Source organism: Numida meleagris, chromosome 4 (assembly GCF_002078875.1).
Source record: "Numida meleagris isolate 19003 breed g44 Domestic line chromosome 4, NumMel1.0, whole genome shotgun sequence".
NCBI classification, from domain to species: Eukaryota; Metazoa; Chordata; class Aves; order Galliformes; family Numididae; genus Numida; species Numida meleagris.
This window is the reverse complement of record NC_034412.1, coordinates 9,065,418-9,080,522: the sequence shown is the minus strand read 5'-3', so window position 1 is coordinate 9,080,522 and position 15,105 is coordinate 9,065,418. Positions and strand designations below refer to the sequence as shown.

At 40.1% G+C, this 15,105-nt stretch overlaps 2 protein-coding genes across 3 annotated transcripts in view; one reads left to right on the top strand and one right to left on the bottom strand.

Annotated features, from left to right (window-relative positions):
• Positions 1-15,105, top strand: part of PSMD1 (proteasome 26S subunit, non-ATPase 1) — a 63,757-nt gene that overhangs the window by 17,250 nt on the left and 31,402 nt on the right. The gene's annotated exons all lie outside the window — the stretch shown is intronic.
• HTR2B (5-hydroxytryptamine receptor 2B) lies at positions 370-14,752 on the bottom strand. 2 transcript variants are annotated; one of them, XM_021397098.1, is made up of 4 exons: positions 13,959-14,752; positions 12,633-13,310; positions 6,045-6,245; positions 370-4,122 (listed from the first exon to the last, which is right to left on the bottom strand). In XM_021397098.1, exons 2-4 carry the CDS (start codon positions 12,937-12,939, stop codon positions 3,242-3,244), a joined length of 1,389 nt encoding a protein of 462 aa, XP_021252773.1. In that variant the 5' UTR covers positions 12,940-13,310; positions 13,959-14,752; the 3' UTR covers positions 370-3,241. The 2 variants fall into 2 exon arrangements, with proteins under 2 accessions (XP_021252773.1, XP_021252774.1); XM_021397099.1 differs by lacking the exon at positions 13,959-14,752 and adding an exon at positions 13,373-13,942 and having other exon boundaries at positions 12,633-13,269.

Sequence of the window (15,105 nt, the reverse complement as noted above, 5' to 3'; positions counted from 1 at the left end):
CTGTGGGATTGAGCATGCTGGAGATGTAAGTTCATCTGCTGGGCTGTGTACGGCAGCACCAAGGGAATGCACAGACTTGTGCTTCTCTCTGTGCCTTTGGTAGGAGTAATAGAATCCAGGTGAAGGTGGAGCTGTGCTGTCAGAGGGTGATAATTTCCTTGAAACCACCATTGGTAAATGTGACAATTCCTGACAGCTAGAATCCACAAATTAGTGCCATAAATATCTAGTTTATTTCCTCCTTTTGTTACGGCTGTCTGAATAAGTGTTCTTTTTGGATTTGAACTAGAAGTGTTATAAATGTCACATAGACAGCTATTTTTAGGTAATAGAATATGTTTGCATAACAGAGCATTCTGTAAGGCTTTTGCTACTTGCTTATCATGTGAGTCTTCCTTGCTAGCATGTCGTACAGCCCTGTATGCATTCAAGAGCACAGCTTGACTCTTAGGACTAGAGTTAATGGAGCAGCACGGTAACAGAATAAAATGTGATTGGACATAATATAATAAAATCTGACAACATTTAGTGCAACAATATTTTGTCTTAACTCTGACATTTTAAACTTTTATTTATTTAGATTTGTGTGTGTGTGTGTGTGTGTGCTTTTCATTTACTGGAAAAGCCAATGAAAGAATGCGTAGTTACTTAGTTCTTCAGAATTCATGAATTGAGGTTTGGCCGCCATTTTAGAAGGGATGTTTTAGTCTAGGTTATTTAGTTTTGCCTAGGAATTGTGGTATTAAGTTTTTTATTGTGTTACGAAATAAATATAAAATCTACCAGTTTACAACATTCACCACTTAGCATGCGTGAGAGCTTACCTGGATGACTGGCAGCATGTTGCTCTAGGAGCAAAGCAGTAGCAACCATGAGAGAATACGTTTTTACAGTTAGTGAAAAGAAATTGCTGGTCCATCAACATCTAGCATGTTGGATTGAATGTGTGAGTTTTCTTCCTGATAGGTTTCTGTGCATGGAGAAATACTTTTTATGGTAGGAAGACTGGGTGTTTGGTTAGGCTCTGGTCCTTTTGAGGTTTATGGCTCCGTTTACGTATTGCTGCTGACTACGTTCAGTAACTGGAATATGCTGAGCTTCTATTTCTGGTTACTGAAGTTGAGCTGGCTTGACAAAATACATCTTCTCGGGGGTTGTTTCCTGTTTTTTGGAGTCTAACCACAGATTACAAAGAGGCCTTGGAATCATTCTCTAAGGGACACTTACGGCCAATTACTCCTACTGTCATTGCTCCCTGAAGACTGACAGGTGAAAAAGAACAGGGTCAGGCAGAAGAGAACTAAATTACCTCTTGTTCTTTCCAGATACTGAATAGCTAGCTATTTGTGATGTTCCTGCTGGAAAGGGAAGCTTTAAATTGTTGCTGATGTTGGGATTATTAATCCAGTGTAGTTTGGTTCCCAGATTTAGAACATCCTCCCCTCCTTCTTCTTAGAAGACAAGTTTGGGGAATGTTCTTTACTTTGTTTTATTCCTACTCCCTTTCCCCTAGGACTTCAGAGTCATTAGATTTAATGAAAGGCTTTTGATTCTTAAATACTTTTAGATACAGGCATCTTCCACAGCCATAATTGTCCATCAGTTCTGGCTTTTAACTGCTGGATCCTCTTAAACAAATTTTGTCTACTGAAAGAGGAGTAAGAGCAGTTAAGGGCTTATTCTAACTTCAGTGGCTATCCCCAAAAAGGGTAGGAAGGAGAAAGATTACTGTAAGTACCATGCAGATATTTTTAATACTTTCTCCTGGAGCTCTCTGGCATTTGTTACATCAGGCTCTGTTTCGAACTTGCATGTGTTTTAAATTAAATACATATAAATAAAAGTTGGAAGGACACGTTATCTTTAGTACTTTCTGTTCCATGGATGAAAAAAATGCCTAAGCTTTTTGCTGTACATAATTTAAGTGTGTAACTAAAGAGCTCTGAAAATATTAAATATGGAAAAAATAAAAAGTGTGGGCTGAAAATTTTACTGTAAATGGAAACTGTGGGGGAAAAAATAGGAAACTGGCTGCTTACTGTAAGAACTCCAACACCTTGGGGAGATCTGATTTCTCTTCCTAAAGAGATATGGTCTGGGACTATCAGATGCTCCAGATTTCCTGGACAATAGACTGTGTTAGCTTCTCTGGATTGTGAAGAACAATTCTTTCTTTCAATTTTGTGCTTTAATGGAAGACTTGCTTTGCCACTATGATGCTTGAGAGTGCAGACTGGGACCTCTAATCTTATGACGTTAGTCCAATGAGTTTTTTGTGTTTTTTTTTTAAGTGAAACTGAACTGTTATTGTGTGCAGGTGTAGATACTACTGTTGCCTCTTAGACACTTATTTTTATTTTCAAATGAGCTGGCTATTCTATCTATAACTTTTTTATTTTGTGTGAATGATATTGGATTAGGGAAAGCTTTTACTGGAGTTGTAAGAGCTACAAAAAAGAAGGAACTTCTATAGTATAAGTTAAAGTGATGTTCCAGGCATTGCCTGTCCTGTTTTAGTCCCTGATGTGTTATGGCCCTATTTTAGTTACATACTCATTTTCTCAGTATGAAAAGAACAGAGGGCAGTTTTCAGTGACAAATTTGATAATGCCAAGCTTGTTTGTATGTGAGAGTAATGGAGATGAAATTCAGGTGCGAAAGGGATTCTGGCCTCACTCCCTACAGGAAAAAAAAAAAACTGTAAAGGGATGATTTCCACACATGGAATGTTTTGGGGATTTTTTACTCTCTTGGAAACAGATTCTATGGTTTGTGGAATAGAAAGGTGTGCCTTTTGGTATCTGGAGCTCATGCTTTCATTTATGATACCCCAACACAAAAGAAAAGCTCATACTTGAGTATGCAGTGTCAACAGAGGGAGCTGTAGGAAGTAGTGCAGTGTGTTTGCATGCTGTTTTATGCAGAGAAAAACTCCATGGGTTTAAATTGAGAGGCTGAAGATGATGAGATCTGAAGTGAGATACTTGCATTGCTTTAGCTTTTATTTATTTCCCTCTTTCTGTATGATACACTTGTGCAATAGTCATTGTTTATCATGGAATGAAGTTGCCACCGTAGGTTTGGGGTTATAGTAGAGGAGACTTTGGAGGAGAGGAATTGTTATAAATTTATAAGATATTGCTTGCATAAATGAAACAATAGTATTTATAACCTCTTATAGCGCAGTCACCTAGAGTGATAGAGATGGTAACGCGATGATGTGGTCACAGCTGTCATTCCACTATACGTAGCTTACTTGTTCTTCTGTTTTATCAACTTCATTCTCTGTGAGCAGCAGTGTATCCAGCAGAATGGCTGATGATGCTTGGATGGGTGAGCTCCTCAGCCTCATTGGGCTCTGGTACATAATGGGGTTAATCCCATTTCTCATCCCATGCACAACAAAGAGCTTGGAGTTTTCTGTCACAGAATTTCTGAAAGAGATTCTGCTGGAGCACTTCCGAAGGACGTTGGCAGTCTTTGTGGTCCGATAGTTGCAAGTGATATACCTGCTGAAAGCCTCCCTAAATGTTTTGTTGAAGAGTGTGTACACAAGAGGGTTCACTCCTGAGGATACGTATCCTATCCAAACAAATATCTCCATGAGCTTTTGAAAAACTTCCTTGTTGCACGAGTTGCATAGGACTGAACTTATGTTAGTTATGAAGAACGGGCACCACATCAACAAGAAAAGAAAAAATACAATTCCAAGAACTTTTGATGCCCTTTGTTCATTGGTTATGGTTTGCATGGATTTTCTCCCAATGGTAGACATTCTGCAGATGGGCATATCATTGGACAAAACCTTGTCTTTTCTGGAGCCGTTCAGCATGGCCACCTTTTCAGGTGAGCAGGCAGGTGTAGTGTCACGCTGGAATACCGTGGACACTGTTGACCAAGTGAAACGTTGAGGTGACTTATTGATCAAATAGGCCTTCTTGCGTAGCACTTGAATTGTCAAAAAATAAGTGACTATCATGATAGCAAGGGGAATGAAGAACGCAGCCACTGATCCATATAGAATGAAGTCATGAAAGCGATCAGGCGTCAGAAGACATGTAATATTTGTAGAGTTGCCATTTCCATCTTCAATTCCTCTGATAGGGACTGGAATAGCAATGCCTAGAGGAGAAAAACCAAGTACTTAAGTAAATGCTTGCAATCTCCATTTTGGGCCTGAATCCTCAGAGTCTTTAAAGAAAGGTAGTTCCTGAACTCTCTTTAGAGTAGGCACAGGGTGACTTGAGAAAACATGAGCTGTTGAGAGCATCACGTGGGTAATTGGGCATATAGTACTTTGTAAGACTTGGCAAGCTCAATTTTAACAGAATGCCTCTTTTTTTTTTTTAATCAGATTATGGGTAACCCTTAGAAGTTGAGAAAGCAGTATGAAGTTGCCAACATCTCTAGTGTAAAACGCATTAATTGTTTTGACTCTAGTCATTGAAATTAGAATGGCTTTTTCCTCTCATGAAATGAGTTTCCCTAATGCTGTCTGCCCCCTTATTTTTTTCCCCTCTTTCTTAGTGACATCAAGTTATTGGACACAGCTGAATTTTTTCAGTCTGCTTGACTTTCATATATACAAGTAGTTAAATAGATGCCAGAATTATTCAGTGTGTGTGTTTGAGACAGATTTGTTGTTTCAAGTCTCTTGGATATTTAAGAGTGTTTAAATGAGGCTAGCTTGCTTGCTAGCTCTGTAATTCAACACCTAAAAAAAAAAGATAGCAGTCTTGTCTTTTAAATGAATTTTTTATAACTGCTAAATTACAGTCAGCACTTCATTTGCCAGCAGTCTGACATTACAACAAAAACAACAGGTTCCTTGCTGTCTGGTGAGGGTTATTTGTGCTATGTTTCCTGATACCACTTAGAGATCTAGGGATTTACGGTATTCCTCTGCTTACTGAAGTTGGCTGGGGCAGCAAGAGGCGAAATGGTTTTCCCTCCAGCCACTTGACCCCTTCCTTGAGAAGAGGCACACCTTTGGATACAGCAAGCATTTAAAATGAAGATTGAATTACGTTAACCTTTGACTTGGAGAAACGAGACTACTGCAGAGTACTCTTGTGTTAGATAAAAGGAAATGAGAAGTACAGCACTGATTAATAACAATAAGTCAGTTATTAAAAGATCAACTTTTAAGTGTCATGTCTCATTAAGAGTTTCCTTTTTTTTGTGATAAAATAGAGATACATCTTTTCTCCTATCATCACGGTTCTTCCAGATTTTTTTTTTCAAGTTGAAATTTCTGTGTTTGGGCATATATGCTGAAGTCAAGAAGATGAATGTACCTATTCTTTTATGCGTCATTAGCTTAAGTAATCCAGAATTATTCTTTTGCACACAGCATACAACGCTATGCCCATTGCTGCCTGCAGCGTGCTTTAGTTACTTGAATTCAATGTTTTCACCACCTTAGCTCATTTAAAAGATTTCTTTAAGCAGTAAAGACAAGTGAGGTGCCATGTGCGCAACAGGGTGATACTAATAAATGTTTATACATTTGCATCCTTTGTATCAACTGTTAGGTGATTTTTTTACTTACAGGCCTTTCTGTATGATATGTTGCCAGTGCATGGTAGTCTTCACTGTGACTGTTACCAGCTGCTCACTTATCTTTCAATCTTTGGTGCAAGTAATTAACCTTTTTTTTACTTCCTTCATGAGACAATTTTAAGTAAGGCGCTGATTTTAGTAGCATATACTCTAGGCTTAAAATTGTATTTGGGTGGAAATGTACTAGATTGTTTCCGCAGGAACATGGAATCTTGCTTTCCAAGAGATATGCTAGCCATGCAGATGTTGTCTTCTAACTTGGAATTTTAGAACCATAAAGTATGATGGTTACACCTACTCAGTCCTTGATAAACTTGGTGAGTAGCTACTTAGACAGACTTTTGATGTAGCTATGTATGATCCAAATGGTGGACTTAGGCCAATCCAGATTGGCCAAATTTGTCTTTGTGCCCAACTTTCACCTATTGTTTTGGACATGAAAAGCTTCTGTATTGCTTTTCTGGTCTCCAAGCCTCACATACCTATTGAAATGAGCCAAACAACGATGATTTTGATGACTGTTGTAGCCCATGAATTGTACTGGCTGGCCTGGATTGGCTTTTTAATTGCAATATAGCGATCAAGTGAGATGGCACAGAGGTGCATGATGGAAGCTGTGGAAAAGAGGACGTCAAGGAACAGCCAAATGGGACACAAGGCAGTTGGAAGAGGCCAGGCATTGTCTGAAAGAGAACAGAAAACTCATTAGAATCTCAGCTTTTTGAGCATTTTTAGTGTCTTTATTTTTTTTTTCCCATTTGGCATCAGTACCCTTGAGAAGCTCATAATCCTATAGAAACTGAACACCATCGCTGTAAGATTGTATTATTTTTTTTTATGTAACTTCTAACTGGAATGGTTGCTGCCATCATACTGATCAGGCTGTTTGTGTACTATAAATCATTCCCTATCTTTCTTTCCACTTTAGATCATGAGCTCTTTGTAGCAAGGACTCTGGATTAAAACAGTAAAAACGGGTCATGACTGTTCGATGGCAGTGCCCTAACATTAAATGATGTTTTTTTTCAGCTTTGTCTCTCTGATAATCCTCTGATCAAAGCATAGAGGAGATAGCAGGCCGTAACCAATATAGTAGTCAGTCATTGCAGAACCATGTTTGAATCTTGAAGTTAGCAGTAATCTTGAAGAGCGAACATATGATCTGTAAACCTCCATTGTGTCCATTATTAAGGTTTTGTAGTATTCAGTGTTGCAAAAGGCAGGTACTTTTGGGGGCTGGGTCTCCCCTACCATTCTTTACACTTCCAAACTGAATGAACTTCACTGAAACTGATTTCTTTCATAAATGCTTGATTTTTCACTCGCAAGTTGTTTGTATTGCAGTCCAGTGCAAGCAGTGTTCAAGCTGAAATGCACCATAGTGTTGTGTGTGTGTAAGAATGTTCTATTGTCCTGGAAATGACTTTGTGAATGCAGAAGTTTCTTCTATTTCTAGTTGTACCGGTTGATCTGCTTGAATTCTCTCTCCATATAAAATTAATCTGTTTGATCAGTAGGTTCATTAAAAGCACTGCTGGAGAATTCTCTTCTTTGTTGAATGATGATTAAGGAAAAAAATAGTAACAAATCAAACTTTTTAAATCTTCCTGCTCCAAATAAATAGATCTACGTGCTGAGAATGCCAAATGACCGAAAATGTCGTAATGCTCAAATCTTATCAGTGTGGTAATGGCACAGCAGTTTGACATTAACAATTTTTCTCATAATATGTATGATAGATGGAAATGATATGGTACTACCTTTGAAATATAAGCCCCAGAAGATGGAAAATTTTATGAAGTCAGACATAGCGTGCGCTTTTCTGCATTGCTGTGTATGTTTGAGAACCTTCCCTGTAGGCATGAATGATAAACTGAACTCCTCTCTCTTTCCTCCTGGCAAAATCCTCATCCCCGAGGCAGTGGACTCCAGGTGAGGATGGTGTAGGAAATAAGCAGTAAGGAAGAGAAGTGGTCTAGTTTCAGGCCACTAACCTGTAAATTTTGCATGGCGTCTAGCTGCATATTTCCAGAAATAGATATCTCCATTGAACTTACACTTCAAAAAATTGTCATTACAGGTATGAGGAAGTGATAATTAGTGTATTATGAAACAGTTACTGATGTTCTGTTTTTCTCTCTACGCTTTCGACTGGCAGTGATGTATTGCCTTTGAACAACAGCAAAAAAGGAAAATCAAAATGTCTTGTGGTTCATTCAACCAGAAAGCAAGCCAGAAAAAAAAAAATACAGTAAATACAAAAATAATTTATTTGAAAATCTTAGAAACATTTTTTTGAGTTGGAAGAGACCCACAAGGATCATGGAGTTCAGAGAAGTAGGACTACTACTAAATAGGACGTAAATGATGCAGGGTTAGCTCAAATAAAATGTGAACAATGGAAAGTGTATTCTGTATCTTGGAGAACGCACAGAGAACACTGCTGGATTTCACGTAAGCAGCTAACGCTGCTGTTGAGAGTGCATACGTGCTGATCCCTGGATTATAAGTGCTTTGCTTTCCGGATAATAGCGGTGTAAGTTATTTTCATTTGCAGCTTTCTTCTCTTTGCAGAAGAAATCCCTCAAATACTTCACCAAAAAGCTGCTTTTCTTTTTAGTATAGTGTATGAAAACAGCTTCCTGATGCAGAGCAACTTTGTGAGTTTTATGAGCTGTAGGGTTAGTTGGTAAGTGCAGCTGAAAAGAAGGATTTGCCTTTTAGTTTTTCTTTGGAACGGAGTGCAGAAGGCAGTAAGTCACCACACTCGGGCTTATAGAATTATGTTCTGTTTTCTATGTATAGTAGACGTGTTTTAGCCAAACAAACTCAGGGTAGACTTTAAATGCAGTAGCTGAAAAGAGTTGATGAGCTTGGTTATATTTGAACAAATATATAGTGAAACTCTATCCATAAAGAATTAACTGGTTCTCTAGGATTCGTACTGTGGCGCACGTTGCTTTTACTTCTTGTTTGTACACGTGTTAGAAGCTCTGTGCCTAGCTTGGGAGTGACTGCTGTCAGCTCGGTGATGTGTGGTGGTGGTGTGTGCCACTGTTTGCCTGTTGTGTTAGTTTGGGAGTAGGGAAAAAGCAGGATATGAATTTCCCCTCAGGACCCAGAAAGCATCTTCGACCCCTGACAACAAGCAAGCGGTTGAGTTCCTGCTTTTCATAGTTCAGACTGAAGGTAAATGGGGGAATCCTGCTGAACAGCGGGGGGTGTGAAGCTGCTAGAGGGTCAGCCTGTCAAAAGATACGATTCTCATGTTATAGATCGACACTGGTGGAGCAAACCAAAGCATTAAATGATTCACTGTGCTAAGATTCTCCACCTTCTTTCTCCTTGGCAGTTGAAATGCTGATCTTAACCTAGCAGATTGGACTTTTTTTTTTTTTCCCCAAAAGCCTAGATTAGCTGGCAAGTCTGCCTGCCTGAAATCTTGTCTGCTTTCTCCAGCTCAGGTGGCATAAGATAAAGATGCTTCCTACAAACCGGTGTCAGACCCTCCTATCTGCGGTGCTGCTGCTGCAGATTTTCCTTATTTTTAGCTATTACATGATAAAATATATGTTTTACGATTTGTCTTGCACCTCGAGAGGTAAGATGAGCTTTTACCACAACTGTCTGTCCTTGAATAGAATCCTTATTTACAGTAAGATTTATGTATAGGAGATCCCTTGGAAATGTGTAATCCCTGAACCAAAGTGCATCTATATGCACAAGTGAGAGAGGTCTTTAAACTGCCTTGAAGATAGTTTGTTGTCTTGCTACAAGGGCTGCTGAAATGTGCTGCTTGTACAGGATTCTGTGACAGGAATCATTTTGTTGCTGTTAGATAATGATACTTTTACTGGGAAGGAAATTGATATTTTATCATCAGCCGACTTTAAGCCCAGACTTTTATCTTCGAACTGTGGTGTGTTGGTTCATCGCGGCCGTGCTCAACCTTGCACACTTGGGAGGCCCGGGCTCTCCAGGCTGCTGCCTTGCTGTCTCCCTCCTGAGCTGCTTGCTTATTGCTCTGCTTCAATTGCACTTTCAGCATTAATTTGCTGCCGTGCAGTTCTTTGAATTTTACCTATGGAACCTTTTTGTTAGAGTTGCTTTGTCAAAAATGAACCCTGGTTTTCTTACTCATGTATAGATTTGAGATTTTGGACAGTAGTCATCAATGGAATAAGTTTCCTCTTGTTTGCACATGTGAGAAGGAAAGATTTGTCGTGGTTCATAATCAATAATGGGGGAAGATTGACTGCCATTGCTTCTGACATGGTTCTGTCATGGTTTGCAACCTAGGGCGATCAGCTCCGCCTTTTGATTTCTACGTGGATGTATGTGAGGAATAAAGAAATAATTTAAAAGATGGCACTGTCTGCAAATAAGCCACTGCTCGTGAAGCACGGACAGCAGACTTTTTCTGCTTCAGACTTGGCAAATCAGAGGCTCCTTCTTAAGAATTTGCTAATTTCACCGTCCGATGAATAGCAGCATCTTTGCTTTGCCTCAGTAGTTCTGTGTTTGTGAATGTAGCTAACTTTGGAAAGCTAGATTTCAGAGAGTGCAATTATTTCCTAATGTGCCCACCTTTTTGTAGAAGAAATGAGAAGGATTTAGTAACCCATAAAAGCAATGAACTGTTTGTGTATTCTGACACTTGCGCTCTTAAATCAAAATTACAGCATATATTCATACTATAGTATGTTTCAGCCACCTTACCTAAAAGAGGAAATCTGCTGCTCATGGTATTATACCTGTGAGTTGGCTATGGGGTTTGATTTTTTTCAAGGGCAGTTCTCTATTATTGCAACAGCCTGTTTCTGAAGATTGTTCTGCAACCATATCATCGGTGCGTGGAGCTGTTATCTGTAGTGGCTTTTGCATTTGAACATTGTGACACCAATTTGTCCAAAACTGTTTAATGTGACTGCGTTCTCACCTATTTCCTCAAATATTCTCCGTATAATTAGATGTCAGTTCTGAATCGGAAGCATAATATTTGTATTCCATATCTAGAAACTGCACACAGCCGTTGCTTTATAACGGAAATGTTCCTGCGTGGAAGTGCCAGGAGGCTGGATGCCGTTGGCCTTCTAACTATCAGTGATTATTCTGTGTTCAAGCAGTTATCTGAGTAGGGTAGCTTCATGATTTAGACCTGGTACATACTGTTCTTGCTTGATTCCACAAACTCATGATGTTGTGCTCATGCTTTGAGCTTCTACAAGCGCTTCAGCATCTCCTTCCAGTTCATAGAGAGGGAAAGCAGTTTTTCTGGTTTGGAGCCAGAGAGAAATGTGAGAAATTTCAGTTTTAACTGCTGCTACGTAAAAGGCTGGTTGCAATCTCACTTAGTAAAATTAGTTGTAATTAACTGCTTTCTTGTGTATTGCCTGCACTGTGAAAGATGCTTTTGTTTGTAAAGATTCCTACGATGCTTTAGACTGTGTTACCAGGGCTTAGCACCAGATTAATTGGGAGATTAAGGAGCAATATTCTCTTTATGAAGTTGAAAAAGAAAAGAAGTCATTGATCTAACACAATTGAAAAGCAAGCAACGACAAAAAAAAAAAGCAGCACCCACACCTTCACAAAGTCCAGAGCCTGCCTTCTCTTTTTATTGGTCGCTAGTCAATTACCAGTGCTTTTATAATGATCTGTGCTTTTATAACGATCAGTTATGTTATTATTTCTGTTATCGATGAGGTCTTTGGCAGGAACTAAGCAGTTACAGTGTCTGTGAATTAGCTCTTGCATACAGAAGTTTCTCACCTCTACAAACACACACATGCACGCACAACACTGAATATTTTGTGAGGAAGGGTGTCTTTTTCAAGGTAGAGATCCCGGTCCCGGTTACATGCGTTCTTTCCTCTTTGCAGGATCTGTTGCTTGAAATCTGTGTCTGTTTTATGATATCTGAATATCGTGCCCTGAAACCCTGATTTCTGACCTCCAATTCATAGACTGCTACGGAAGGAACAGTCTGGAATGCACAGAAATTCAGTGTCATTTAATGAATAAACACATTTATTAGTAAGTGCTTCCAGTCCCCTGCAGCAAACAAAGCTACTGATGTGCTTTCTGAAATGAAGTTTGATTGTGTTTGTTTGTTGCTCAGGCAACTCCTACAGACCCAGCACAGGAAAAATGGACTCCTGCCGTCTTTCATTATCCGGGGCTCAGTGGTACCTATACCCTAAAGATAATTCTGAAAATCCTTAAGTTTTTGAAAAATAAATCAATGTGGTATTGATTTATTTTTTCATTTGTGTAATACTAAAATAGACTTTTTTAAATTAAATATTCTTAAAGAATCTTCGGGAGTAAAAAAGCCACTTTCCCATGGATCTGTTTCTGATTAGTTGTCAAAAGTGGTATTTGATATAAAGCTGGACGTGAGAAAATATGGAAAGTCGTGCTTGTTCTTCAATGACTAACCAGAAAGAAAGTGTCACGCCCAGTGTATGTTTCTATAGAAAAAAATCTGTTTTATTCCATATGAGCCAGATTGAATGGTGAATCTGAGTCTTGAAGATCAGGTGCACAGATGGACTGAGGTTGCCCTAACTTGACAGACAGATACAGGGGTTCTTTGGAATGCCTTACAGACTTTGCCATTTTTCCCAGAGCAAGAGAAAATCAGTTTCCCAGAAACTGAGACTGGTAAAACTCATCACTGGTGCTTCCAGGAACCACGTTTTTAAGAGATGACTGCCTGTCATTAGTGTAATATCCAGTACAACAGATTTTGAGGTTGTGCTGAAGTTACTGGAAACAGTGATGTGCTGTACACAGTGTAATTTGCCAGTCTCCCTCTGAATAGTATCAGCAAGTCTCAGGTACTTTTTCAGTGCTTTTTTTTTCAAAAGAAAGAATATCCATTGAGGATATTCTTACCATGAAGGCATTAGACTGCATTATGGTTAGAGGAAGAAAAGATTTAGCCCTCATTCAAATGATATTTAGAATCTCAACAGCGGAAAGCAAACAACTTTTCTGTTTAAATCAGACTTCCCAGAATTGTGCCCAGTATGCAAGCCTGACGAAACAAAGCGCGCCGTACTCACCAAACAGTATTATGAGAAGGGCAATCGGCATCACAAACAGTCCCACGAGCAAATCCGCCACCGCCAAGGACGTTAAAAAGTAGTTGGTGGCATATTGCAACTTTTTCTCCAGGGATACCGCCAGGATGACCAGGATGTTCCCACCGATGGTGGGGATGATCACCAGTAGGATCAGCAGCGCTGCCCAGTGCACTTTGTTTCCTTGCTCATCGTTCGGGTAGTTCTCTTTGGGTTCTGTTACCGAGAGAGGTGAGAAAGAGCCATTGCCAGCTCCAGACCCATTCAAGAAGTGTAAAGGATGGGGCATCTTTGTGTCCAGCAGGACGTGTCCGAGGGCTGTGTTTTGCGCAGGAATCGTGTACGGTGCAAGAGTTCAGTGTGCCTCTCTGCTCCAGGATGGTCCTGAGGAAAGGCCAGCATGGTCAGTATGGTAAACTGGTCATCTGCTATTTTGAGGTACAGTAACCGTGTCAGAGCTTGGATCCAATTTTGTTATCCTGTGCCTTTACTGGGTGTGATGAGGTCTTAAAAAATCAAGTCCTGTCTTGTGTCCATCTCTGGCTGTTAGGGCTGATGGTCTGATGTCCCCGTACAGCAAGGTTCAGCTCTCAGAAGATTATACGAGAGAATTCAATAGCTGAGAATAGTAAGCAGTTCATTAGCTCCCATCTTTTACTGCTGTAGGGAAAAAAAAAAGAAAGAAAGAAAGAAAGAAAAAGTAGTAGATAAATTTTGGATACCAGTTGTTTCCCTCTAGCTATAGCGTACGAAGGTTTGTTGTTGGTAGGCACAAACTGATGCAGACAGATGCTGGATCTGTGTGTGTGCAACTCCTCCTCTCCCCAGTGTCTACTCTCCGGCAGCGTGTGCGTAGGCAGGCGGCAGTTCCCATGTTTCCTCTTATTAAGAATCCTATTTCTCTGGCGAGGGTCACCCCAAAAATATCTTCAGAAATGATGTATGTGGTTTCAGTTTTATTCTCTCCAGTCCCTACTTTATCAGGTGAGGGTCAGGAAGCTGCAGACAATAAAACACTGGTGACAGTCCCAAGGGGACCATAAAGATTTGCGGAACCGAGACCTCTAAAGTTACCCATTCCTTCAAGGAGGGGGGTTGGGGGTGAGTAAACCTCCTTTTGTTTTTGTAATCTGAGCGGGGTTTCTATGAAGCGCAGCCTTTTCTCTCTCTCTCCCCTCTCTCAGCTCTGCTGAGGACTTAACGCTTACGTTTCCCCCTCCAAGCAGGCGCTAAAAGAGTTCTGTCGTTAGCTGAGCAGTTACTGAGAAGACTCGATGTGCTATAAGTCTCAGGTGAAGAAAGCCTTACCTTTTTCTCTTGCGTTTCAGTAGAGTTCGGTTGTACCCAGGAAGATCGTCTGTGATTTGTTCTTCTTTTTCATCACATGGTGGATTTTAAGATAAGATTTTTCGCTGTTTTCTAGAAAGCCAGTTGTTCATTTGTTTGTGTTTCTTATTTTTCTAAAGTATGTCTCTCGCTGTGCTTTTGTTTAGCGCTTAGCATTTCCTTTAACACCAAGATGAAGAATTTCTCTTTGAGGGAAGCTGTCCTCCTTACCCAGGTATTTTCTCCAGCTCTTGAATGCAGGAAAAGAATCGTTCTTGCTGCACTTAGAAAAAGATAAAGATAGGATGTCCTTTTTTTTTCTATCCTTCCTCTTCTATTCTTTGGATGACTTTACTTATGTGATTAGCATAGTCTCAGAGCAGTTTTCTTTGTTGATTAGCAAAACTTGCAGTCTGCTGCTACCCATTGTTTGCTGACTGACTCATTCCAGTGCATGCAGCTCCAGTGCTTGAAAGCGGAGAAATAAATGAGTGGGGGCTTGGCTGGAAAAGAGCCAGCGAGCGTTAATTGATTCAGCTCTCCAGCCCTGTAACGTGCGCCCCTTGTAGCTGTGTCAGGATGCCCAGATCCTGCTAACAACCCTTCTTGCTACAATATCCAAACTGTATGCGGGGCAGCATGTGTGCATATGTGCGCGATCGCTCTTGCTGCCTCTCTGTGGTTGGAAGCACAGTTAACCCTACAAAGTTCTGCTGCCACAGAAGCGCTCCGATTAGCATGCTGTTTTAAGTGCATGGGCTGTTACTTTAAATCTTTCTGCTTGCAGCTGCTTCTTATTATTGTGAATGTTCTTTTTCGTTACCTTCCAACTTTCAGTCAAATATGTATATCATCTCTAGCTTCGTGTATTTCTTCATTAAAATGGAAATAGGTTTCACTTCTGAGGACGTTAGCTAGACAGTTGAGTAATAGAGTTATTGAGTTTAAGGCCAGAAAAGACCATGAGACAGTGCGTGATCCAACCCTGGGACGTCACCGACCATTACACTCCTGAGCTGCTCAGTGCTCAGCGGGCTCAGCCTGGCGTTTGGGTCCTTGGTGAACTGCGAATCAATTCATATTCGCTTAAAAATAGAATAAACTTCTCTAGAATATAGCTACTTTGGAG